The sequence below is a fragment of the Scyliorhinus canicula genome, chromosome 4, assembly GCF_902713615.1.
Source record: "Scyliorhinus canicula chromosome 4, sScyCan1.1, whole genome shotgun sequence".
Classification (NCBI taxonomy): Eukaryota; Metazoa; Chordata; class Chondrichthyes; order Carcharhiniformes; family Scyliorhinidae; genus Scyliorhinus; species Scyliorhinus canicula.
Genome location: NC_052149.1, coordinates 47,647,872 through 47,673,977, shown reverse-complemented (window position 1 = coordinate 47,673,977; position 26,106 = coordinate 47,647,872). Strand labels below are relative to the sequence as shown.

Sequence of the window (26,106 nt, the reverse complement as noted above, 5' to 3'; positions counted from 1 at the left end):
TCACTGCTGTCCCTGAGTGGAAGGTACACCCACAGTGCCGTTCAGGAGGGAGTTCCAGGACTTTTCCCCAGCGACAGTAAAGGAACTGCGATATATTTCCAAGTCAGGGTGGTGGGTGACTTGGAGGGAACTTCCAGGTGGTGGGGTTCCCAGGTATCTCCTGCTCTCATCCTTCTGGATGGTAACGGCTGTGGGTTTGGAAGGTGCTGTTTAAGGAACTTTGGCGAGTTATTGCAGGGCATCTTGCAGATAGTACACGTGGCTACTACTGTTCGTCAGTGGTGGTGGGTTTGAATGTTTGTGGAATGAGGGAGGTGGGGCGGAATCAAGCCTGCTTTGTCCTGGGGCTGCTTTGTCCTGGATGGTGTTGAGTTTGTCCTGGATGGTGTTGTTGGAGCTGCAGTCATCCAGGCAAGTGGAGAATATTCCATTACACTCCTGACTCGTGTCTTGTAGATGGTGGACAGGCTTTTTTTGGGGGAGGGGGCTCAGGAGTTGAGTTACTTGTCGTAGGATTCCTAGCCTTTGACCTGCCCTGGTAACCACAGTATTAATATGGCTAGTCCAGTTCAGTTTCTGATCAATGGTAACCCCCAGGATGTTGGCTCTGGGGAATTCAGCCATGGTAATGTCATTGAATGTCACGGTACGATGGATAGATCCTCTCCCATAGGAGATGGTCATTGTCTGGCACTTTTGGCGCTGAATGTAACTTGCCATCCCAAGCCTGGATATTGTCCAGGTCTTGCTGCATTTGGGCATGGACTGCTTCATTATCCGAGGAGCCACGAATGGTGCTGAACATTGTGCAGTCATCTGCGAACATCCCTACTTCTAACGCTATGATGGAAGGGAGGTCATTGATGAAGCAGCTGAAGGTGGTTGAGCCTAGGATACTACCTTGAGGAATTCCTGCAGTGATGTCCTGGAGCTGAGATGATTGACCTCCAACCACCACAACCAGGTATGAATCCAACCAGCGGAACGTTTTTCCCGATTCCCATTGACTTCAGTTTTGCTCGGGCTCCTTGATGTCATATTCGGTCAAATGCTGCCTTGATGTCAAGGGCAGTGACTCTCACCTCACCTCTGGCATTCAGCTCTTTTGTCCATGTTTAAGTAAGGCTGTAATGTGGTCAAGATCTTAGTGACCCTGGCAGAACACAAATTGAACTACCATGAGCATATTATTGTTGAGTAAGTGCCGCTTGATAGCACTGTTGTTGACTCCTTCCATCACTTTGCTGATGATGGAGAGTAGACTGACAGTGAGGTAATTGGCTGGGTTGGATTTGTCCTGTTCCTGGTGTACAGGACACGCCTGGTTAATTTTCCACATTTCTGGGTAGATGCCAGTGTTGTAGCTGTACTGGAATAGCTTTGCTAGGGGCATAGCAGGTTCTAGAGCACAAATTTTCAGTACTGTTTCCGGAATATTGTCAGGGCTCATAGCCTTTGCAGTGTTCAGTGCCTTCAGCTGTTTCTTGATATCACGTGGAGTGAATAGTATTGGCTGAAGACTGATATCTGTAATGCTGGGGTCCTCCAGAGGAGACCGATCTGAAGATTGTGTGCGAATGTCTCAGCCTTGGTCTTTTGCACATATGTGCTGGGCTCCTCCATCATTGAGAGTGGGGATATTTGAGGAGCCTCCTCCTCCACCTGGCTGGATGTGGCAGGACTGCAGAGTTTAGATCTGATGCATTTGTTGTGGAATCACTAAGCTCTGTCTATTAGAGAGAGAGAAATACAGCACAGAACAGGCCCTTCGGCCCACGATGTTGCGCCGAACTTTTGTCCTATGTTAATCATAGAATTTTGGACAATTTTTCATGGCCAATCCACCCAACCTGCACATCTTTGGACTGTGGGAGGAAACTGGAGTACCCGGAGGAAACCCACGCAGTCACGGGGAGGATGTGCAGACTCCACACAGACAGTGACCCAAGTCGAAATCGAACTTGGGACCCTGGAGCTGTGAAGCAATTGTGCTATCCACAATGCTACTGTGCTGCCCTTAAGAAGTTAACCTACACTCCATTATTCTACCCTAATCCAAGTACCTATCCAATAGCCGCTTGAAGGTCCCTAACTTTTCCGACTCAACTACTACCACAGCCAGTGCATTCCATGCCCCCACTACTCTCTGGGTAAAGAACCTACCTCTGACATCCCCTCTATATCTTCCACCATTTATCTTAAATTTATGTCCCCTTGTAATGGTGTGTTCCACCCGGGGAAAAAGTCTCTGACTGTCTACTCTATCTATTCCCCTGATCATCTTATAAACCTCTATCAAGTCGCCCCTCATCCTTCTCCGTTCTAATGAGAAAAGGCCTAGCTCCCTCAACCTTTCCTCGTATGACCTACTCTCCATTCCAGGCAACATCCTGGTAAATCTCCTTTGCACCTTTTCCAAAGCTTCCACATCCTTCCTAAAATGAGGTGACCAGAACTGCACACAGTACTCCAAATGTGGCCTGACCAAGGTTTTGTACAGCTGCATCATCACCTCACGGCTCTTAAATTCAATCCGTCTGCAAATGAACGCTAGCACACCATAGGCCTTCTTAACACAGCTCTATCCACTTGAGTGGCAACTTTCAAAGAACTATGAACATAGACCCCAAGATCTCTCTGCTCCTCCAAATTGCCAAGAACCCTACCATTAACCCTGTATTCCGCATTCAGATTTGTCCTTCCAAAATGGACAACCTCACACTTGTCAGGGTTAAACTCCATCTGCCACTTCTCAGCCCAGCTCTGCATTCTATCTATGTCTCTTTGAAGCCGACAACAGCCCTCCTCACTATCCACAACTCCACCAATCTTCGTATCATCTGCAAATTTACTGACCCACCCTTCAACTCCCTCATCCAAGTCGTTAATGAAAATCACAAACAGCAGAGGACCCAGAACTGATCCCTGCGGTACGCCACTGATAACTGGGCTCCAGGCTGAATATTTGCCATCCACCACCACTCTCTGTCTTCTATCGGTTAGCCAGTTTGTTATCCAACTGGCCAAATTTCCCACTACCCCATGCCTCCTTACTTTCTGCATAAGCCTACCATGGGGAACCTTATCAAATGCCTTACTAAAATCCATGTACACTACATCCACTGCTTTACCTTCATCCACATGCTTGGTCACCTCCTCAAAGAATTCAATATTACTTGCTACTTACGCTGTTTGGAACACAAGTAGACATGTGTTGTCGATTCACCAGGTTGACACCTCATTTTTCGCTAAATACTTTGATCAAATCATCCCTTAACCTTCTAAATTCTCGTGAAAACTGGCCTAATTTGTGTAATCTCTCCTCGTAATTTAATCACCATAACCCAGGTATAATTTTAGTAAACCCATCTTACACTCTCTCCAAGGCCAAAATATCCTTCCTGAGGTATGGTGCCCAGAACTGCTCACACTACGCCAAGTAGGGTTCTGTAAAGATGTAGTATAATTCCTGTGTCTCTGTACTCCAATCCTCTAGATATAACGCATTCCATTAGCCTTCGGGTTTATATTCTGCACTTAAGGATGTGAACCCCCATCCTCTGTACCGAACCTCTTTCCATTTAGAAAGTACTCTGCTCTATCCCTTTTTAGTCCAAAATGGATAATCTCACACTTGCTTACTTTGAATTCCATCTGCCACAAATTTTCCCATTCAACTAGTCTGTCAATATCTCCTTGCAAAATAAACTATCATCTAGGCTGTCTACATGCCAACTAACTTTGTATCACCAGAAAATTTGGATGTGCGACTTTCTGTGCCATCATCCAAGTGTGGAGATGCCGGCGTTGGACTGGGGTGAGCACAGTAAGAAGTCTTACAACATCAGGTTAAAGTCCAACAGGTTTGTTTCAAACACTAGCTTTCGAAGCACACACGTTCACCTGAGGAACGAGCAGTGCTCCGAAAGCTAGTGTTTGAAACAAACCTGTTGGACTTTAACCTGGTGTTGTAAGACTTCTTACCATCGTCCAAGTCATTAGTGAATAATGTGAATAATTGAGGCCCCAACACAGATCCATGTGATCCCACTGATCACCTCCTGTCAATTAGAGTATTTACCATTGCCCCCAGTCTCTGCTGCCTGCCACTCAACTAATTTCCTAATAAGAACATAAGAACATAAGAACCTGGAGCAGGAGTAGGCCATCTGGCCCCTCGAGCCTGCTCCGCCATTCAATTAGATCATGGCTGATCTTTTGTGGACTCAGCTCCACTTTCCGGCCCGAACACCATAACCCTTAATCCCTTTATTCTTCAAAAAACTATCTATCTTTACCTTAAAAACATGTAATGAAGGAGCCTCAACTGCTTCACTGGGCAAGGAATTCCATAGATTCACAACCCTTTGGGTGAAGAAGTTCCTCCTAAACTCAGTTCTAAATCTACTTCCCCTTATTTTGAGGCTATGCCCCCTAGTTCTGCAGTCACCCGCCAGTGGAAACAACCTGCCCGCATCTATCCTATCTATTCCCTTCATAATTTTAAATGTTTCTATAAGATCCCCCTCATCCTTCTAAATTCCAACGAGTACAGTCCCAGTCTACTCAACCTCTCCTCATAATCCAACCCCTTCAGCTCTGGGATTAACCTAGTGAATCTCCTCTGCACACCCTCCAGCGCCAGTACGTCCTTTCTCAAGTAAGGAGACCAAAACTGAACACAATACTCCAGGTGTGGCCGCACTAACACCTTATACAATTGCAACATAACCTCCCTAGTCTTAAACTCCATCCCTCTAGCAATGAAGGAGAAAATTCCATTTGCCTTCTTAATCACCTGTTGCACTTGTAAACCAACCTTCTGTGACTCATGCACTAGCACACCCAAGTCTCTCTGAACAGCGGCATGCTTTAATATTTTATCGTTTAAATAATAATCCCGTTTGCTGTTATTCCTACCAAAATGGATAACCTCACATTTGTCAACATTGTATTCCATCTGCCAGACCCGAGCCCATTCACTTAACCTATCCAAATCCCTCTGCAGACTTCCAGTATCCTCTGCACTTTTCGCTTTACCACTCATCTTAGTGTCATCTGCAAACTTGGACACATTGCCCTTGGTCCCCAACTCCAAATCATCAATGTAAATTGTGAACAATTGTGGGCCCAACACGGATCCCTGAGGGACACCACTAGCTACTGATTGCCAACCAGAGAAACACCCATTTATCCCAACTAATGCTAAGTGTGAGGTGACACATTCTGCCAGGAAGAATGAGAAGAACAATAGAAAATAAATTTGCTAAGCCAAAGGGCATGCAAAGAGCCTGGGGTACATCTGGGCAAACTTTGAACAGGACAGAGCAGTTTGAGGTTAAAAAGGCATGTGACACCCTGAGTTTAGTAAATAGAGGTATAGGGTAAAAAAGCAATGATGTTATGCTGAACTTTACACTGGGTCAGCCTCAATTGGAGTCTTGTGTTCTATTGTGGGCACTACACATTAAGAAAGATGCAATGACTTTTGAGATGGTGCAGAAGAGATTTATGAGAGTAGTTCTGGGGGTGAGAGGCTTCAGTTAGGTGGCTAGATTAGTGAAGCTGGGGCTGCTTTACTTAGAGAAGGTTGAGAGGAGACTTGATAGACATGTTCAAAGTATGAAGCGTCTGGACAGCATAGTTAGTGCGAAACTGGCAGAAAGGTTAAGTGCCAAACAATCAATGGCAACATAAGAAAAACTTATTTTCACAGCAAATGCTTAGTGTTAGGAAAACAAAGGTAGTTTTAAGGGATTTATACTTGTATTGGTAAACATTAGAAATAAGATATAGTTTTCAGTGGGTTTAATTTATTGTTTCTGTGCCTGGGAGGGTAATACTTATTGTTAGATTAATGTTGGACAAAGGTTTTGGATATATGGAGGTTGGTTTTAATTCAAACTGTATTTTCTATTGTGCCTAGAATGGGCTGTGGCGTGAAGAATAGTAATAGCAGGGGTGTTGCTTAGCAACAGGTCACCTTCCTTTGTTCTTAGTTTTAACTGGAAGCCAGAGCAGTTGATTTAGAAGACTAGAGAGAACATCTCTCTCAGGTTTGCTAGAAGAAAAAAACATACCTTGGAGTAATGGTTTAAAAAATGCAGAGGTCTGAAGAGCAGCCAGTTACAGAAACGAGAGAAATAAAGACAAGTTTCCAAGACGTCTGAGGTTAAAGCACTAAAGCAGAGCACTGTTCAGTAAAGACAGACCGAGCTGAGAAGAAAGCCTGAAGCGATTCTCAGGTTTGTGAGAATGTGCAGCCCGTGGAACAGGGATTGAGATAATGATGGAAATCTGTGGCTGGATCTCAGAGATTGTGTAAAAAGGCAAAGAAACCCTGAAAAGGAGTTGGTATCACACCCTGGACTGGATTCACTGTTAAAAGTGGAATGGAAGTTCTGTTTGAAAGTATAATTTGTAAAATCTGGACTGGAATTTGGAATGCAAACTGCCAAGGGAAAGCATTGTTATGACATCAGAATTTAAAGTATGATTTTGGGTTGAAGTCTGAAAAATGTTGTGTGACAATCATCTGCGGGGGTGGATTCAGAGGAGAATCACAGTCACAACTTGGCATTGGTTGTGGCATTGATTGTATTTGGCCACAATCATCTTGTGAATTTAAAACGGGCTTTTTGTGCTAAAGAGACCATTGTAGCTTAAGATGTACTTTGTAATCTGTGTTAATCCTAAATTCTGTGTATTTGTTAAGATAAGGAAGGGAAGTAAAATAGTATCGTATTATAATCCAATTTTTCATGATTAATACATGTCTTTTTCAAGTTTTTATAGCTAATTAATAGTCCTGTGATTCTGTTCGTCCATGATTTAAGGTAAAATCTAGGGTCTTTTGAGCCAGGGTTCCATTCAGGGATCTTCACGTCCAGTTATAGCACCAACTGGGATCGTAACATTAGAATCTGGAATGCACTGCCTGAAAATGTAGGATATTTACTCATGGTAAAGGGAATTGGATAAGTATCATAAGAGGAAAACATTGCAGGGCTACAGGGAATAGACAGGGGGGTGGGACTAGCTAATTTGTTCTTGCAGAGAGTTAGCACGGGCACGATGCCTAAATGACCTCCTGTGCTGCAAACATTCTACAATTATTGTTTTTTTCTTTTGGGGAAGAGATTTGTATGTCTAAGCAATCTCCTGGAGTTAGTCTGGGTGTGAACCACAACTGTGGAATATGTGACTTAGTGATGCAAAGGGTGGCTGATTTTTAAGAAATGCCATTATTCATCAGGCCAAGATTAGAGGAAACTCCCAAGGACTCTTGGTGTCGAAGCCAATATAGAATATAATGGGGTGGTTCTGGACCATTTTTAGAGTCACAGCAAACTATGCGAGTGGAACAAGACTTTTTGTAACTCAAAATCTTAGCACTGGGAATGGACAAACAACAAAAGTAGCCCTTGTTCTACAAGGTGGAAACAGGGAATTTTGTTCCCTAAACCATAGAATTCCCACCGGCCCACCGAGTCAACGCTGATCCTCTTGATAGAGCACCCTACCCAAGGCCCCACCCTGTCCCTGTAACCCCATTACCTCACCTAACCTGCACATCTTTGGCCACTAAGAGGCTGTGGGAGGAAACAGGAGCACTCCGAGGAAACCCACGCAGACATGGGGAGAAAGTGCAAACTCCACACAAACTAGTCATCCAAGGCCGAAAGTGAACCTGGATCACTGGTGCTGTGAGACAGCAGTGCTAACCACTGTGCCACGGTGCCGCCCTGGCAGAATTGAGAGAACCCTGGATAATAAAAATAGACTTTCACTTATGTTGGTGACAATAAACTGGTGGGTATGATGATTAGTGTTCGTGAATGATAGAGATTAAAGTATCAATCTCTCTTTATATACAACTCAGTTAAAAGGATGGCCATACTAAATATAATGAAATAATATGAAACGGCTGCATTATTAAAAATAATCACTAATATTGTTTCCTTGTGTCATTAGCAAAATGAAGAAGGGTTCTGACAAGAGGGATCAGAAAGAACCACAGTACAATTCCTGAACATGACCTCTATAGAGTAGGGATGGATGTAGGGATTGTCACACCATCATAACCCATGCTAGAAACTCCAGGTCTTGTGGTTTTTCCATTTGAATAGAAATCTGTTTATTTAACGGTACAAGTTACTCTATGATTCAATTACTTTTTTTACTTCAGTTGCAAAGGGCAAGTCACAAAATATCGCAAAGACAAATGTTTACAAAAGCATAATAAGAAGAGTAGATGATAAAACTTCATTAAATAAAACAAAGACACAGACGGGTTAGTTAATCAAGGTGGTTGCTCTTGTACCAAAACATACCAGGACGCTGAACAGACACTGTCAAGGCTGCATTAACAAAGGTTAGCACAGGAAGTGCCAACAGAGCTTGACATTCATTAAAACAAATTTAGCAGCAGAGCCAGTGGTTTCAACAAAGCTAATTCTTCAAGAAACCACATTTCTTACCAGTTGCAGCTTTAGTGACGTCATCTTTTGTCACCATTTTTCTCCATGAATCAATGTGCAAATTACAGTATGTGCATCATTCTTTACACATGGAACAACTAAAAGCAAAGCATGTGCTTGAACACTTTATTGCATTTTCATGCGCAAACATCCAAAGTACAGCTCCAGAACATGCAATAACTATGCAGCAACACTTATTTGAGTGTTACCTGTCAGCTCGGTGACCATGGCTGCATCAAGAAAATATAAATACATTAATGACTAACAAAACAATGCAATAGAAAATAACATACATTTAAATTATTTTACGACTCGATCTTTACTTGCGGCATATATAAAACAGACCATTTTAGGCTACACATTTAAGTATGCAACAGTGTGGAACAAAATGTGATTTACAGTTGAGAGTTAGGAAGTTCACAACAGTCAATTTGTTCTGAAATATACAAATGGTATTTTTGTCCTTCATTTTCAATGAAGCACAATTTCTGACTGCAGTAAATTATGGGACACACTGAATTGTACTTGATCTCATTTCACAGGGGCAGTCTGTTTTTAAAATGCTAATGTTTTTTAATTTTTAAAAACATGAAATTGCTTTCAAATTGCACAACAGAAATGAAGACGTTGATGGCATTAATAGGTAAACTAGTCAAATAATGTTCATAGATATGAATATGGATATTTGGGCAGCACGGTAGCATTGTGGATAGCACAATCACTTCACAGCTCCAGGGTCCCAGGTTCGATTCCGGCTTGGGTCACTGTCTGTGCGGAGTCTGCACATCCTCCCCGTGTGTGCGTGGGTTTCCTCCGGGTGCTCCGGTTTCCTCCCACAGTCCAAAGATGTGCAGGTTAGGTGGATTGGCCATGATAAATTGCCCTTAGTGTCCAAAATTGCCCTTAGTGTTGGGTGGGGTGACTGGGTTATGGGGATAGGGTGGAGGTGTTAACCTTGGGTAGGGTGACTTTCCAGGAGCCGGTGCAGACTCGATGGGCCAAATGGCCTCCTTCTGCACTGTAAATTCTATGGTAAATTCTATGGTAGATCTACACTGCATCCAACTTACAAATGGTTTTCCCCCCTTTTAAGAAACTCTTAGGTGTATTTAAACTGTGTTCCATGTAACAAGACCATGCTTAATGTTTTCACACAATATCCATAATAGGAACAAAAAGACAGTTCAAACCAGAGAAGTAAATGAAAAATGATTACACTGCCTTGTTCTGATCAATGAGGTGAGCACTTTCAATCATTTTAAACAATTTTCAACAAATAAAGCATGACCAATAAACAAGATAATGTAAGAGTTCTTCATGTTTATTTGCTTTGTTTCCATTTCTTTTATTTTTATTATTTTGGTCCATGAACCCATAATCAGGGTGTGCCTTGAAGCAGAAGATTAAGTTAAAACAGTCTGCTTGCCAGACTACTGTGTTCCCAGGTTTTGTATTTTGGAGAGGAGATGCTAGATTCTTTGGCACCGAGTGGATATTTGGAACCAGCTTTGAAGGGACTTGTTTAACTGGCAACCAGTGGGTTGGCCATGGACAGTGTTCTACCTAACAACAGTCGGTGATTGGTTCCTGCGTGATGCTATCTGAGAAGTGTCGCAAAAGTGAAGACCTTGGCAGGGAAAGAAACATTCTCTCTCCTGCTTGATTAAGTAAAAAAAAAAACTGCTCTACTGTTATGAAAGCAGTGAGTGCCAGCACATCCTTTGCTGTGAATCTAAAATGATCCTAAGTCTGCAAATAAGGCAGACAACCTTGTCAGAGAAAACCACCTCAAGCCTAGAAGGAAGAAGTATCAAAACAATAGCTTGAACTTCAGAAAAGCACTAACTGGAAATCATCCGAGTGCATCAAAGATCTGTTTCCTTTTTATTTTATTCATATTTTCTTTCCTTCTCTCCCACCCTTTCCACTCCATGTTGTTAGACTATGTGTGTGTATATGTGTGTGTGTATATATATAATATATATATATAGTATATAATATATATATATATATATATATATATATATATATATATATATATATATATATATAGTATATATATATATATATATATATATATATTGGGGGTAATTAGGAGGGGGGATGGGAAAGGGGGTTAGATAGTCAGTTACATTTTCATGTTTTTTTAATTATGTACATAATAAAAGGTTACTTGCGTTTTAAAGTTACAAACCTGGTGATTGTAGTTTATTGGGCTCAACCAAGGACCTTGTGTATTTTAAATAAAATCTAATGTCACCTATGTTGCAACTCCAGGTCAAGGAGGGCTGGAATTGACCATTCACTAGCCCAAGTTATTGTAACAATAATAATACTTGTCAACAGAGAGACTGTTGTGAACAGAACATGGGCCTTATGATGGCAGTACAAAGTCAAGAATGGTTATGCAGTTATTTTTATGTGGAATATCAGCATGGGCTTTGAAGGTAGAGTTCTAATAATGTGATTGGGACTCAGCTGCAGCATGATGTACTTATATAGTACCATCAATGTAATAAACTTTCCAAAGTGCTTCCAAAAAGTCAAAACGGATGCTAAGCAGTAATAGGAAAAGTAGTGGAGGTAGGCTTCGGGAAGCTTTTGTAAACAAGAGGTGGAGAGTGATTTGGGAAGAGAATATGAAAATGCAGGATCAAAATAGGTGAAAGTTCTGCTAATAAATCCAAAGTAGGGTGGGATGCACAGGAGGCCACATTCAGAAGAATAGAGGATGTGTAAAAGTTTACAGTCGGATCAAATCTGGATTCATTTTATAGCATGAACAGGGCCTCCAAATTCCAGGTCCGGGTAAAGGGAACCATGCTAAATAGTGTCCAAGCGGTTAGGTGAGGTTACTGGATTACAGGGATAGGGTGGAGTTCTGGTCTTAAATAAGGTGCTCTTTCCAAGGACTAGTGCAGACTCGATGGGCCAAATGGCATCCTTCTGCACTGTAAAATTCTATGATTTTGATTGTCACCTTGAGGTGATCTTCCTGGGTTATTACCAGGAAGCCAACCTGCAAAAATAAATGCCCATTTTTGGACTGACTGGGGCAACTGTTGGGTTTTTCCAAGCAGCAGGCAGGTCAACCTACTGGGGTCCAAGCTCCACTGGTGCCTGAAAGTAGCTTGGCTTGCTTGTGCCTGGCTAGGGGCCCCATGAAACCTCCTACATCAACCCCTTCACTCCACTGGAGCGACAACCATCAGCAGTGGGCCACTGCTGTCCATCCTGTGCGACCTGACCACTGTAGTCACTGTCAATTCCCCTTCAGAGACTGCCTCAAGATGGAAACTTTGCATTCATATATTTGGCTTTTCTGTGTTCCCTATTCACTGAATTCAGGGATCTGATTCCCCCTTCCCCCGAAAAGTTGCAAATCCCGATATCCAACACGGACTCGGTGTCAAGGTTGCGAGGTTTGAGGTTCTCTACCCGTGTGCTTCAGTGAGTGACATTTCAACTATATTCATCGTGTTTCCTACATTTTTGGTTACTATTACAAGCAGGAGGGTGGCCAACAAGATAATGTCAAAATCATTCTCAACCTTTACAAAATGGAGGAATGTAGGTGACAATTAAGACCTATGGCACAGATCATGATGAAAACGTGAAGAAATGAGAAATTGTAGGAAGAAAGACAGTCACACAGATTTAGGGTCCAGGTTTCATTGCATGCATAACATGTTTGTGGCATGTAATTGACTATTGCATCTCATCTCCCATTTGATGGCCTGGAGTGAATTGCAGGCACAAATGTGGACTCTTTAATACCACTGTAACTATCTTGTGCGAAAGCAAAATGCTACTTGGGCTGGGAATCTGAACAGAAAATGCTGGAAATACTCAGCAGGTCTGGCAGAAGCATTGGTTTGGATGAAAGGTCATCAACATTGTGTTATCTGCTTCTCCCGTCACAGATGCTGAGTATTTCCAACATTTTCAGCCTTGATTATTCTCATGTCATTGTCTGCTAACGAGGTTATAAGGAGGGGTTACATTAGATTTTAGAGTGTGGAAATTAATTTCAGTTCTTACTTCTTTAGAATATTATTTGCACCATTTTGCAAATATGACAAATACATCAGCCACTTACATCTGATTTAAAACATTTGCATTATGACAGGCAAATGGAATCAAAGACCCCATTTCTTCATACTGTATATCGATCTTCTTGCTAATTCCACATGCATCCTGAGCACAATCCATGCAACCCCCCAACTATTTTGCATGCTATTCTTTTTCAAAAGTACAACAGAGCAATAAACCTTACCTTCGTGCTGGTATGAATGAAAAGTGAGCTGCTGCATTGGGAGAGAAATTCCTTGGACTGTCCAGAGGACTGCTACCTGTTGGCAAATTGAAAAGACAACAACTGTGAAATGATACCCAGTTTTAGTAAGTGCATTTTAACATGAATATTATTGACTTCTCAAGTGAGGTCATCCATCGATGAGCTGAAGCAGCTTACAGAAGTTACAGGTTCAATTCCCTGATGAGATGGATTTAGCTGGCCTCAGGTAAATCAGCAGAAAGAATCTAAAAGCAGCTTTCATGCCATTGGGACGGGAGGGTGCTCAGCTCAATGGGCCAGTTTGCCGAAGATCGTGAGCCAGGGCAGTCAAAAAGACTAGCCGCCTTCTTCTTGGCTTGGGCATTATGGTAGTTCTGTGGAGGTGACTTCAATTTTTGACCTAATTTTCAAATTCTTTCATGGTCCCTCCACTCCTGCAAAGCTAAGCTTCTTACTGTTTTTCATTTCTTCACTATTGATGGCCTCTCATTTAGCCACTATAGTCCTGCCCTTTCTGTTCAGTTCTTTCCAACTTCTCTTCTTTATTTCAAGATATTGCAAATAAAAATGATTAAATCTGATCATTGAAACTGTAACAGAAATAGAACCATAGAATTATAGAAAAGTTATTGCACAGAAAAGGGCCATTCAGCCCATCGTGGCTGCACTGGCCAAAAAGAGAGCACCTGGCCCGCAGCTTTCCAGGTTAAAGCACTTCAGATGCAGATCCAAGTACCTTTTAAATGAGTTGACCATTTCAGCCTCAGCCACCAACCTAGGCAGTGAATTCCAGATACCCACCAGCCTCTGAGTGAAGAACATTTTCTTCATATTCCCTCTAATCCTTCTACCAATCACATTAAATTTATGCCCCCTGGTAATTGACCCCTTAGCTAGGGGAAGCATGTATTTCCTGTGTACCCTAGCTAGGCCCCTCAGTTTTGTACACCTCAATTAGGTCACCCTTCTGTTCCAAGAAGAGGTACCCCAACTTCATGCATTTTTTCTCATTGCTGCAATTTACAAGCCCTGGCGACATTCTTGTAAATCTCCTCTGTACTATCTCTGGAATAGTTATGTCCTTCCTGTAATGTGGTGACCAGATCTGTACACAACATTCCACCTGTGGCCTAACCAGCATTTTATACAGTTCCAGCATTACATCCCTGCTTCTGTATTCAATACCGCGTTCAATAAACAAAAGTATTCCATATGCCTTCTTTACCACTTTTTCCACCTGTCCTGCCACTTTTAGGGAACTGTGGACATGCACTCCAAGATCTCTCACCTCCTCTACCCCTCTGAATATCTTCCTGTTTATTGAGTATTCCCTTGCTTTATTTGCCATTAAAAATGCATTACCTCACACTTCTCCATATTGAATTCCATTTGCCACTTTTGCATCCACTCAACCAAATCATTGATATCATTCTGGAATCGACAGCTATCCTCTTCACCATCAACAGCATGGCCAATTTTTGTGTCACTTGAAAAATTCCCAATCTTCCCTCACACATTTAAGTCCAAATCATTAATATATACAACAAACAGCAAGGGCCTAACACTGAGCGCTGTGGAACACTATTTGAAACTAAGTTCTATTTGCATAAACATCCAGCGACCCATTGGTTCTTGTTGCTGAGCTAATTTTGGATCACAACTCGTCACCTTCTCCGATATCCCAAGTGATTTCACTTTTCTGACAATTCATGTGTGGGGTCAAAAATCTACAGGGCCTGAATTTCACACTCCCCCATCGGTGGGTTTGTAGGTTGGGGAGAGGAGCATGAAATACAAGGAGCAGGGTTTATTCGGGGTTTCTGCCTTCCCCCGCCAGCCCAACTTCAATCATCTATTTAGGCTGGTGTGAGGATTTCCCTGGTGTGGAGGAAGCCCAAAAATTATCAGGCTTGGCCTCCTCAACTCCCCCCGCCCCCTTAAGGATCACTTGACCTTGCTCCCCTATTCCAGCCTCTCCCGCAACATCATTGTGGTGATATGCATGGACACATAAATGTATCTAGTTGTATATCAGTGCACGTAGTTATTGGTACCACCTCAGACTAGCAGGTGATGTCAGTCATCCATTACATGACTTGAGATACCTGTCAGCTGTTAGTAAGTCATACAAGAAGATAGTCACATTTAGAGTACTCCAGGAGAATTCACTGAATTAATTTAGTAGCCATTGTCTTCAACTAGTCAGTTAGTTATCTTTCCACATGTTTGTTAAAAAATCATCTTTCTAGTTAAACAATTAGATGTTCTGAATACATCATTACAACAGTTATATCACATAATACAACAATCATAATCACCTACTTTCCATCACCACCCTCCCCCCCCCATGGCCTTCCTTACCATTCCTGCCCCGAGACCCCGAAGGCCTACTCTGTCATCCTGTCCCAGGACTTGGGTTTAGGCATTTTCAAGCACTTTCACTCTTGTGCACTGTAGCACCTGTTACTGCAGGGCCTAGAAAGAGTTACCAGCCAATCAAGTTGGCACGACCCTGAGGAGAGGGCATCCCAAATCTGAGTCATGGCCTCCCCCTCCCCCAGATCAAGATTGTTATTTTTTCTGTTCAGTGCCCACCAGCCTTACAATTGAGGCTGGGCAGAAAAGGCCCTTATGGGGCATGGGCAGGATTCCAGTCCGAGGCCCTGCCACCCCACCGTAAAATTGCGTTTTGGTCGGGTTGGGCAGGATCTCGGAGAGAATTCCATCCATCCTCCCCCTGTCTCAGAACCCATTTGGGTGATGGTGGTGGTGATTTTGCCATAAAATTCTAGTCAAAGGAAACCGAGGAGTCATTGAGAACATTTTATATCCTATGAACAATTTGACCTGATCATTCGTTGCTTTTAAATTGCACCTACAAATATAAATTATATGCGATAGCAACTCGATGGCATGGACTCAAGAAGCTGAAGTTTCCTTTGTGTCATAATAACTCTAAGCCAAAAAATACTTTATACATCTCCATAATCACATAATTTGTCTGGCACAGCTGAGTTGAATACATATCTGCACTATTTTTGCTCCTCTCAGCAACACAATTTCAGGTCACTAGGTGGTGCTGTAACAGTGCAGTGGATCACCACGCTCAAATGTCATCATCCTTTGCAGTCCACCTTCTTGTCTCTGCTTGATGCAGCACCATATCACTCAGCCAGTAAGACCCCGCTGTGTAAGAGAATGATGTCAAGTACAAGTCAACCTTAAGGTGTAACACCAGGCTCACTGGACTATAGCAAGGACAGGAGTGAGTGAGGAGCTGTTACAAAACTGGATTACTGATCACTGTGAATCAAGTACAGAGTTATCAGACTCAGGATTGTTTGTTACTTGCCATAAGATATTCATTTCTTCTGTTTCAACCACCATTTTTAAAACCAACAGCATGAAATTAGAAGGCTTAACACATGATACCCATCTCCCCAGCCCCAGATCACAAATGGGACATAGAGTACTGGGAGCTCAAATAGAGATGCAGCGGAATTGTCCGTTCCTGAGACTAAGTTTTGACACCAGGGCAGGATTCACGGAGTTTCATGAGAGAAAAACTAGCGCACCTGGACCGATTCAGCGACACTTGGAACACAATTGACTCCAATGAGAAACGGTGCCGGATTCACTGAATCTGCGATTAACACTCAAGAGCTGACAAGCTGCAGCCGCATATACATACTTCACTCCCCACACACACCATCCCAGCTAACACTGATTGCACTGGGGGGGGGGGGGGGGGGGGGGGTTGGCCTGGGGGGGGGGGGGGGGGGGACACCCATATGACCCCTCGCACTAAGTTCACAGTGGACAGTCAGTGATGTGCTCAGCTGCATGGCTGCCTTGCAGACTGCGGCAATGGTGTCCTGTGTCTGCCCACTTTTGCCCCACAGCCCACGTCCTGCCCACCCCCGGCTACTCTGCATGACCCTGGCAGAAGCCCCCTGGCCAGTGTCACAATTGTCAGCAAACTATGGCAATGATGGCCACTTTCAGTTACCCTCCCTCCCCCTCAGCAGCCACGGCGCCTGTTTCACGATTTTTAAAAGCACAAGTGGACCTCGCCGTTGGGAATTGCAGAGGCCCCGGAGAATACCAGGTCAAGCCCGCTAATGATATGCCAAAGGCGTTTACTGTACACGTGGACTGGCACGCTGCAGTCGCGACGCTGGAGAACTGAGATTTGGTGCGAAACTGGCCACAATTTCAACATCAAAACCGGTTTTCCGTCCAATCACGTTTTGAGATTGTGGCATCGGCTGACGGAGAATCCCACCCATGATTTTTATGAAAAGAAACAGACTTTTTCTTTCTTTCAGAAGCAAAGTCTGTTTCTAAAACAAAGCAATCTTAAAAACATAATAGTATTTTTAAAAGCTGAAAGTAAAACTTAATTTAAGTGTTAAAATCGATGGGACTGTAGACTTGACAGACACAATACTCTGCATGAACAATGCAACTCTCAGTTCACAATACAAGAAAGAGGAGAAGTAGGCCACACCTTGTGCCTGCTCTGTCACTCAGTAAAAACATGGCCGATCATCACCTCAAATTCACTTCCGTGTCCTACCCCAGAGCACCCGGATTCCTTTTAGTGTCCAAAAACAAAATGGTTGAGGATACAAAGTCAAAATTCTTGAAAAAAGCTGTCAGCTGGTCAGGCTGAGGAAATTTGAGGGATGTGATGGTAAGAGTTTGTTCGGCGAAAGGGTCACATGGAGTTCAGATCTCCTGGATAAACTAAAGATGCTGGAAAACCTCTCCAGTAGTTATCTAGTCCAAAGGCCTCTTGCTCTTCAATTTGAGCTATTTCAAAATTGAATAACTTGAAATACACTTTTTGTCACGTTAAAGTTTATCCAGTCTCTATCAAATTATTAATTTATAATAATGGGTGTTGCTGACTATTGTACAACTTAAAATTGTACAATGCTTTCTGCACATAATGTCCAATAGCATATGATATACACTGGAGTTACAGCCCACTTTTCAATATGAATGATGTACACTATAAACTGTCATAACTGAATACGACCTGCTTGCCCTGCCTCATAAAATGTAGTGAGTGGCCAATAAATGTATCATAATTTTTACTGTGTTTACTAAGCAATAAAATATGTTGCCTTGTTTAGTCCAGAAAATGCAGCCCAGAGATGGCTGGTACTGTTATATTTTTTTAAATAAATGTTTTTATTGGGTTTTTGAACGACCGTTATGTACACATAATAAGAAACATAGATATATATATATACACATATTTAGAGGAGAAGGGCACACCCCAACGTAAAAAAATAAAATAAAATATGAAATAGAATAACTGGTGGGGTATTGTGCACCAGCTCGACAGCGGCAGCTTTGTACATCTGGCAAAATTACCCACACCACGTAAGTAGGCTACTGCCTGTGGGGGGCAGGGGTGGCGGGTAACTCCGGTGTATACCATATGCTATTGCACATTATGTGCAGAAAGCATTGTACAATTTTAAGTTGTACAATAGTCAGCAACACCCATTATTATAAATTAATAATTTGATAGAGACTGGATAAACTTTAACATGACAAAAAGTGTATTTCAAGCTATTCAATTTTGAAATAGCTCACATTTGGGTGCCGGGGAGAAAATCACAGTGTGCGATATTTGGCTGTGCTGTGTTGTTGTCGCTCGCCCCTCCCGGACGGGTCTCGCTGCCGTCCCACGCTCGCCCCCGCTTCTGCCGCTCCTCCCGTCCTCCATCTCCATTTTCCTCATTCCCCGCTCCTGGAGGCGTCATGCACGTTTTGGCATCCCGTGCCCTCCCTCCGGCTCCCGCTTCCCTGCCCCACCCCGCCGGCCCTCCTCTCCCGTCCCCCCCGTCTCCTCCACGGTTCGCCTCCCTCTCCCCAGGTTTAGCTGTCTTCCCCCCCCTCCCCTCGTGGTTCGCCCCTCCCTCCTCAGGTTTGGCCGTCCCGTTCCCCCCCCCCTCCCAGTCCATCTCTCCCCTCCATGCCTCAGCTACCTTCCCCCGATTCCCGACCATTTCCCCCTGATTCTTGGCCATCCGGCTATTCTTCCTCTTGTTCGTTGGCCACAAAGAGGTCCCGGAACAGTTGCGTGAATGGCTCCCACGTTCTGTGGAAGCCGTCGTCCGACCCTCGGATGGAGAATTTGATTTTCTCCATTTGGAGAGATTCCGAGAGGTCGGACAGCCAGTCTGCAGCTCTGGGTGGTGCTGCTGACCGCCAGCCATACAGGATTCTACGGTGGGCGATCAGGGAGGTAAAGGCAAGGGCGTCCGCCCTCCTCCCCAGGAATAGATCTGGCTGGTCTGAGGCCCTGAAGACCGCCACTTTCGGGCATGGCTCCACCCTCACCCCCAGCACTTTGGACATGGCCTCGAAGAAGCCTGTCCAGTACTCCACGAGTCTGGGGTACTGTTATAAAGGGAGCACAACCGAGGTCTTAATACACGAGAGGGAATCTTAAGCCATCTTTGAATTGGTAATTACATTGAACTTTATACTGAATAGCATTATTCATCATTTGGCATTGTAAAAAGGAGCAGAGGAACAGTAATAAACTCATGATAAATGTTGCAAAATATTGCTAAATACCCTTTTATGAACAGGACATTAAAAGCCAGACAGTAGATTGACCAGAATGATCACTGCAATGGCAAACTATAGTAATATGAGGCTTGAGACTAGGAATGTTTTATCTGAAGAAGAGTAGCTTAAAAATTGACATGATATGGGCTTTAAAAATATGAAGCATTTAATAGAGATTCTTTCCATTGTATAGTCAGTGGCAAGGGTCATCAATTTAAAATTATAACTTGAATGAGGGGAGGGGTCATGAGAGTCCTTTTCATGGAACAATGTTGCTCTTTTTGTTAGAGGTTGGGGCAAAGACAACTTGCAACTTTTAAAAGACAATTGACTAAATAGTTTAAGCAGAGGAAGATCTATGAACATGTGACTGCTAACATAGAAACATAGAAAATAGGCGGTGTAGGCCATTTGGCACTTTGAGCCTGTTCTGCCATTCATTATGATCATGGCTGATCATCCAACTCAGCAACTTGTTCCTGCTTTCTCCCCATATCCTTTGATCCCTTTAGCCCCAAGTGCTGTATCTAACTTTTTCTTGAAAACACACAGGGCTGGATTCTCCGCCGTCAGGATGCTCCATTTTGGTGGCAGCCCTGGGGTTTCTCGATGGCGTGAGGCTGCTCCACAATGGGAAACCCCATTGACCAGCCGGTGAACGGAGCATCCCGCTGGTGTGCTGAACCAGAAATCTGCCGCGACGGGGAGGAGAATCCAGCCAACAATATTTTGGCCTCAACTACTAAATTCCACAGGCTGAACACTCTCTGGGTGAAGAACTTTCTCTTCATCTCAATCCCAAATGGTCTACACAGTATCTCTAGACTGTCAGTCCTAGTTCTGGACACCCCGCCATCGGGAACATTCTGCCTGCATCTACCCTGTCTAATCCGGCTAGAATTTCATAGGTTTCTATGAGATTCCCCGTCATTCTTCTAAACTCCACCGAATATAATCCAAACTCACTCAATCTTTCCTTAAACGTCAATCCCGCCATCCCAGGAATCAGTCTGGTAAACCTTCACTGCACTCCCTCTATAGCAAGAACATCCTTCCTCAGATAAGGAAACCAAAAATGCACACAATACTCCAGGACTGGTCTCACCAAGGCCCTGTATAATTACAGTAAGACATCCCAGCTCCTGTATTTGAATGCTCTCACTTTTGCCTTCTTGACCATCTGCTGCACCTGCATGTTTACTTTCAATGATTGGTGGACAAGGACACCCAAGTCTCATAGCACATTCCCTCTATCAATCTATAGCCTTTCTGATAATCTCTGTCTGCCTTGCTACTAAAGTGGAATAACCTCACATTTATCACATTGTACTGCATCTGCCATGTATTTTCCCACTCACTCAACTTGTCCAAATCACACTGAAGCATTTCTGTATCCTCCTCACACCTCACCCTCCTGCCCAGCTTCGTGTCATCTGAAAATTTAGGGATATTACATTTAGTTCCCTTATCTAAATCATTAATATATATTGTGAATATCTAGAGTCCCAGCACTAATCCCTCTGATACTCCACTAGTCACGATCTGCCATTTGGAAAAATAATTATTTATTCCTCTCTTTGTTTCCTGTCTGCCAACTAGTTTTCTATCCATCTCAATACACTAGCTCCAATCCCAGGCGCTTTAATTTTACACGCAAATCTCTTATGTGGAACTTTGTTCGAAGCCCTCTGAAATTCCAAGTAAACCACATCCACTGGCACCCCCTCGTCAACTCCACTAATTACATCCTCAAAGAATTTCAATAGATTTGTCAAGCAGGATTTCTCTTTTGCAAATCCACATTGACCCTTTCCGATCCCGACAATGTTTCCCATTGCTCTGCTATTAAATCTTTTATAATGGACTCTAGCATTTTCCCCATTACAAACATCAGAATGACTTGTTTATAATTCCGTTTTCTCTCTACATCCCTTTTTAAATAGTGGGGTTATATTAGCTACCCTCCTGTCTGTAGGAATTCTTCCAGGTGTTATAGAAGCTTGGAAGGTGGCCACCAATGCACCATGATTTCAGAGCCACTTCCTTAAGTACTCTTGGATGCAGATTATCAGGCCCTGGCGATTTGTCTGCCTTCAATCCCATCAATTTCCCCAACACCATTGCCTTCAGTTCCTCCCCGTCACTAAACCCTGTGTTCTCCAACATTTCTGGCATGTTATTTGTGTCCTCCTTTGTGAAGACAGAACCAAAGTATGTATTTAGTTGGTCAGCACATTGCTTTGTTTCCCATGATAAAATCTCCTGTTTCTGTCTTCAATCTTTTTCTTTTCACATACCTATAGAAGCTTTAACAGTAAGTGTTTATATTCTCCGCAAGTTTACTTGCATACCCAATTTTCCCCTTCTCAATCAATCCCTTGGCCCTCCTTTGCTGAATTCTAAACTGATCCCAATGCTCAGATCTTCTGTTTATCCTGGAACATTTGTATGCCTCTTCCTTGGATCTAATACTATCTCTAATTTCCCTTGTAAGCTATGGTTTGGCCACCTTTCCCGTTTTGCTTTTACAGCAGACAAGAATAAACAAGTGTTGCAGTTCACCCATGTGCTTTTTAATGTTTGTAATTGCCTGTCTGCCTTAACATAATGTGCCCCAATCATCACAGCCAACTTGCACCTCATACCATTGTAGTTTCCTTTATTTAGATTCAGGACCCTAGTCTCAGGATCAAATATATCACTCTCCATCTTGATGAAGAATTCTATCATATTATGGTCGCTCATCCCCAAGGGGACTCGCTCATCTGGACTGCCAATTATTCCTTTCTCAATACACAATATTCACTCTAGGATGGCCTGTTTTCTAGTTAGTTCCTCAATGTATCGGTCCAGAAAACCATCCTGTATACACTTCAGGAATTTTTCCTCTACGGTTTTGTTACGAATTTGATTTGCCCAATTTATATGCAGTCGTTTCTTTATCACATGCTTCTCTAATTTCCTGTTTAATGACATTCACAACATCACTACTAAAGTTTGGGGTTCAAAATACACCCCACTAACATTTTTGCCGCTTGGTGTTTCTCAGATCTACCCATGCAGATTCCACACAGTCGGAGCTAATATCTTTCCTCACTATTGTGTTAATTTCCTCTTAACCAGCAATGCAATGCCACCATCTTTTCCTTTCTGTATATCAATTCCTAAATACAGAATACCCCTGGATGCTCCGTTTCCATCCCTGGTCACCTTGCAGCCATGGTTCCGTAATTCCAACTATATCATACCTGTTTACATCTATGTGTGCGATTAATTCATCCACTTTATTGCGAATGCTCCGTGCATTAAGGCACAAAGGTTAAGGCTAGTCTTTTTAACAACCCTGGTCCCATTCCCATTATGTTTCACTGTGGTCCTGTTTGATTGTGGCCCTTGATTTCTCTGCCCATCACTTTTCTTACTCTCCTTTCTGTCTTTTGTTCTTGTTTTTGTTTCTCCCTCCTGACTCCTTGCATAGGTTCCCATATCCCTGTCACCTGAGTTTAAACAACTCTAGCAAATAGGACAGCAAATAGCAAACAACTCTAGAACATCATCTCGGTCCTACCAGGTGTAACCCGTCCAGTCTGCACTGGTCCCACCACCCCCAGAACTGGTCCCAGTGCCCCAGGAATCTGGAGCCCTTCCCCTCGCACCATCTCTTCAGCCACACATTTATCTGATATATCCTGTTATTTCTGACCTGACGAGCATGTGGCACTGGTAGAATGCTCCCTTTGAGGTACTACATTTCAATTAACTACCTAACTCCCTATAATTCTGCTTTAGGACCTCAACCCTTTTCTTTACCTATGTTGTTTGTACTAATGTGTACCACGACCACTGGCTATGCACCCTCCCCCTCCAAAATGTCCTGTAGTCGCTCTGAGACATCCTTGACCCCAGCACCAGGGAGGCAACATACCATTTCTGGAGTCTTATTTATGGTCACAGAACGCCTATTCCCCTGATAATTGAACCATCAATAACTATTGCATTCCCATTCCTTTTACTCCTTCCCTGTGCAGCAGAGCCAACCATGGTGCAACAAATTTGGCTGTTGCTGCTTTCCCCCGTAGGCCATTCCCTCCAAGCAGTATACCTGTTTTGCAGAGGAATGGCGACAGCAGATTCCTGCACTGCCTGTCTAGTCCTCTTGCTCTGCCTGGGGGTCATCCATTCGCTTCCTATCTGTGGAGTCTTAGCTCGCTGTGTGACCACCTCTCTATACATGCGATCCATGATACTATCCACCTCACGGGTGTTCCACAGTGTTCCCAGCCCCCACTCCAGCTCCGGAATTCAGGCTTCCAGGAACAGCTGAAGACACTTCTTGCACACATACTGTCCTCAGTCACTGGAATGTTCCCGACTTTCCACATAAACCAGGAGGAGCACAACATGGCTTTGAGCTCTCCTGCCATGACTTCTCCCTTTAAATTAAACCTTTTGGAAGATACTTAAAACCAAATAATATCAATTACTCTGGGGCCCTTTTTCCCTGGTCCTCGTTACCACAGAAAATAGCCCTCAAAAACTATAGATCGAGGGCAGCATGGTGGCGCAGTGGGTAGCACTGCTGCCTCACGGCACCGAGGTCCCAGGTTCGATCCTGGCTCTGAGTCACTGTCTGTGTAGAGTTTGCACATTCTCCCCATGTTTGCATGGATTTTGCCTCCACAACCCAAAAGCTGTGCAGGGTAGGTGGATTGGCCACACTAAATTATCTCTTAATTGGAAAAAAATGAATTGGGCATTCTAAATTTATTTAAATAGTACAGACCGCAAAATATAGACCTTATAAACTGTAAGCAATAAACGTAGTAAATACGGTACTTAAAAGTCTGTACTCATCCAATCAGATGCTTCCACCTCCCCGTGTCACTTTTGAATCTTGAAGTCACCTCAGAAGTTCCAAACTCCAAGCTAGCACTTCACTCTCAGTCTCACTCTTTTATCCTCATGACTCTGCTCCCAATTTCACTCTCAGCCTCACTCTTTCTTGCGTGCTTTTTTCTCCCTGACTCTGCTTTCTAATCTTATTACTGTTTACTAAATTACCATATTTCACTTTGACTTGATTGAACTTTACTTCCCTATTGCTAGTGTTCCTTACTGAAATTGAAGGAGCTACTTCTTTATAAATGATCTGCTTTTCTAGTTAAAGCTAATTAAACACAATTCTTATCGCCCCAAGCCTCGCTCTGTATTCATCCGCAGCCCCAGTAGAGGTGTCCCTGGCAGATCCAGGTTTCTCCACTTGCGGAAAGTGAAAGATTGCCCTGAGCCTCGCTCTGTATTTATTAGCTGCCCATGTAGAGGTGTCCCTCGCATGTCCGGCTGACTCCGTTTCTGGAAGGTGAGCGAATGCCCCCGAGCCTTGCTCTGTATTTATTAGCTGCCCGTGTAGAGGTGTCCCTCGCATGTCCGGCTGACTCCGTTCCTGGAAGGTGAGCGAAGGCCCCCGAGCCTTGCTCTGTATTTATTAGCTGCCCATGTAGAGGTGTCCCTCGCATGTCCGGCTGACTCCGTTCCTGGAAGGTGAACAAAGGCCCCCGTGCCTTGCTCTGTATTTATTAGCTGCCCATGTAGAGGTGTCCCTCGCATATCCGGCTGACTCCGTTCCTGGAAGGTGAACGAAGGCCCCCGAGCCTTGCTCTGTATTTATTAGCTGCCAGTGTAGAGATGTCCCTTGTAGGTCTGGGTGTCTGAGCTCCTGGAAGGTGAGCGAAGGCCCCCGAGCCTTGCTCTGTATTTATTAGCTGCCCGTGTAGAGGTGGCCCACGCATGCCCAGCTGACTCCTCCCCTGGAAGGTGAGCGAAGGCCCCCGAGCCTTGCTCTGTATTTATTAGCTGCCCGTGTAGAGGTGGCCCACGCATGTCCGGCTGACTCCGCTCCTGGAAGGTGAGCAAAGGCCCCTGAGCCTCGCTCTGTATTTATCAGATGCCCGAGTAGAGATGTCCCTCGTAGGTCTGGGTGTCTGAGCTCCTGGAAGGGTGCGTCTGTGCTCCTGGAATCATTTAAATTTCACACCCCATGATGTTCAGGGCTTTCCAAATGTACAAATCAAGAATATATATAGAATGTTTGCAAGGACACAGACTGTTTAGATGCAATTCATGCTTTGGGATTTGTAACATTTCACTTTTTTGGTCTTGGTTATATAAATGTACTCAACAAAGGGAAATGACAGCTTTCCACTCAGGACCACCCTGCCCACCAAATGGTTCAATGTAGTGAAGAGTGCAAGAACTGAGAAAATTCTAGCCTTTATAAATTGAGATCACATACGAGAACAACTTGAGGTCTGTAGCTACTAGAGTTGAGTATCTTTCACTCAAATAATAAAACAAAGCATGTGGGATTCTTCAGTTTAGGTTTAAAATCTCCAATCATGCATGACTACGTTCATCTTTGAACTGGTGAATTCCAGTGCCATTTGTGCACACATCTGAATTTTCCTCTGGACTTGCACTTGGTGAGAATTTTTGAGGAGAGTTCAAAATAATCCAACAAAAAACTGAAGAAACCAAATGGAATAATCAAAGTATTGATAGCCAACTCGCGTATCAATCTACCATCAATATTGTTAGACAGGAAAGGAATTAAAGTTGAATGAATGTATCAGAAAGCAAACTGACTAAATTGACATGAAATTAGTTGCTTCAATTAAGATGAGTGCCAAACAGCACATTTCAGAAATGAATGGAGTCAACAGACTGTTTGAGTGGCAG

The 26,106-nt window shown here is 43.5% G+C and overlaps 1 protein-coding gene across 8 annotated transcripts in view; it reads right to left on the bottom strand.

Annotated features, from left to right (window-relative positions):
- mast2 (microtubule associated serine/threonine kinase 2) overlaps window positions 1-26,106 on the bottom strand; it is a 524,270-nt gene that overhangs the window by 109,848 nt on the left and 388,316 nt on the right. For 7 of the 8 annotated variants that reach the window (XM_038794189.1, XM_038794191.1, XM_038794192.1 and 4 more), the window contains 2 exons: window positions 12,757-12,832; window positions 8,690-8,710 (listed from right to left, as the gene is read on the bottom strand). In XM_038794189.1, the coding sequence (XP_038650117.1) occupies window positions 8,690-8,710; window positions 12,757-12,832 (97 nt within the window). The remainder of the gene's footprint in view (window positions 1-8,689; window positions 8,711-12,756; window positions 12,833-26,106) is intronic. The other variant, XM_038794190.1, reaches the window with a different exon arrangement.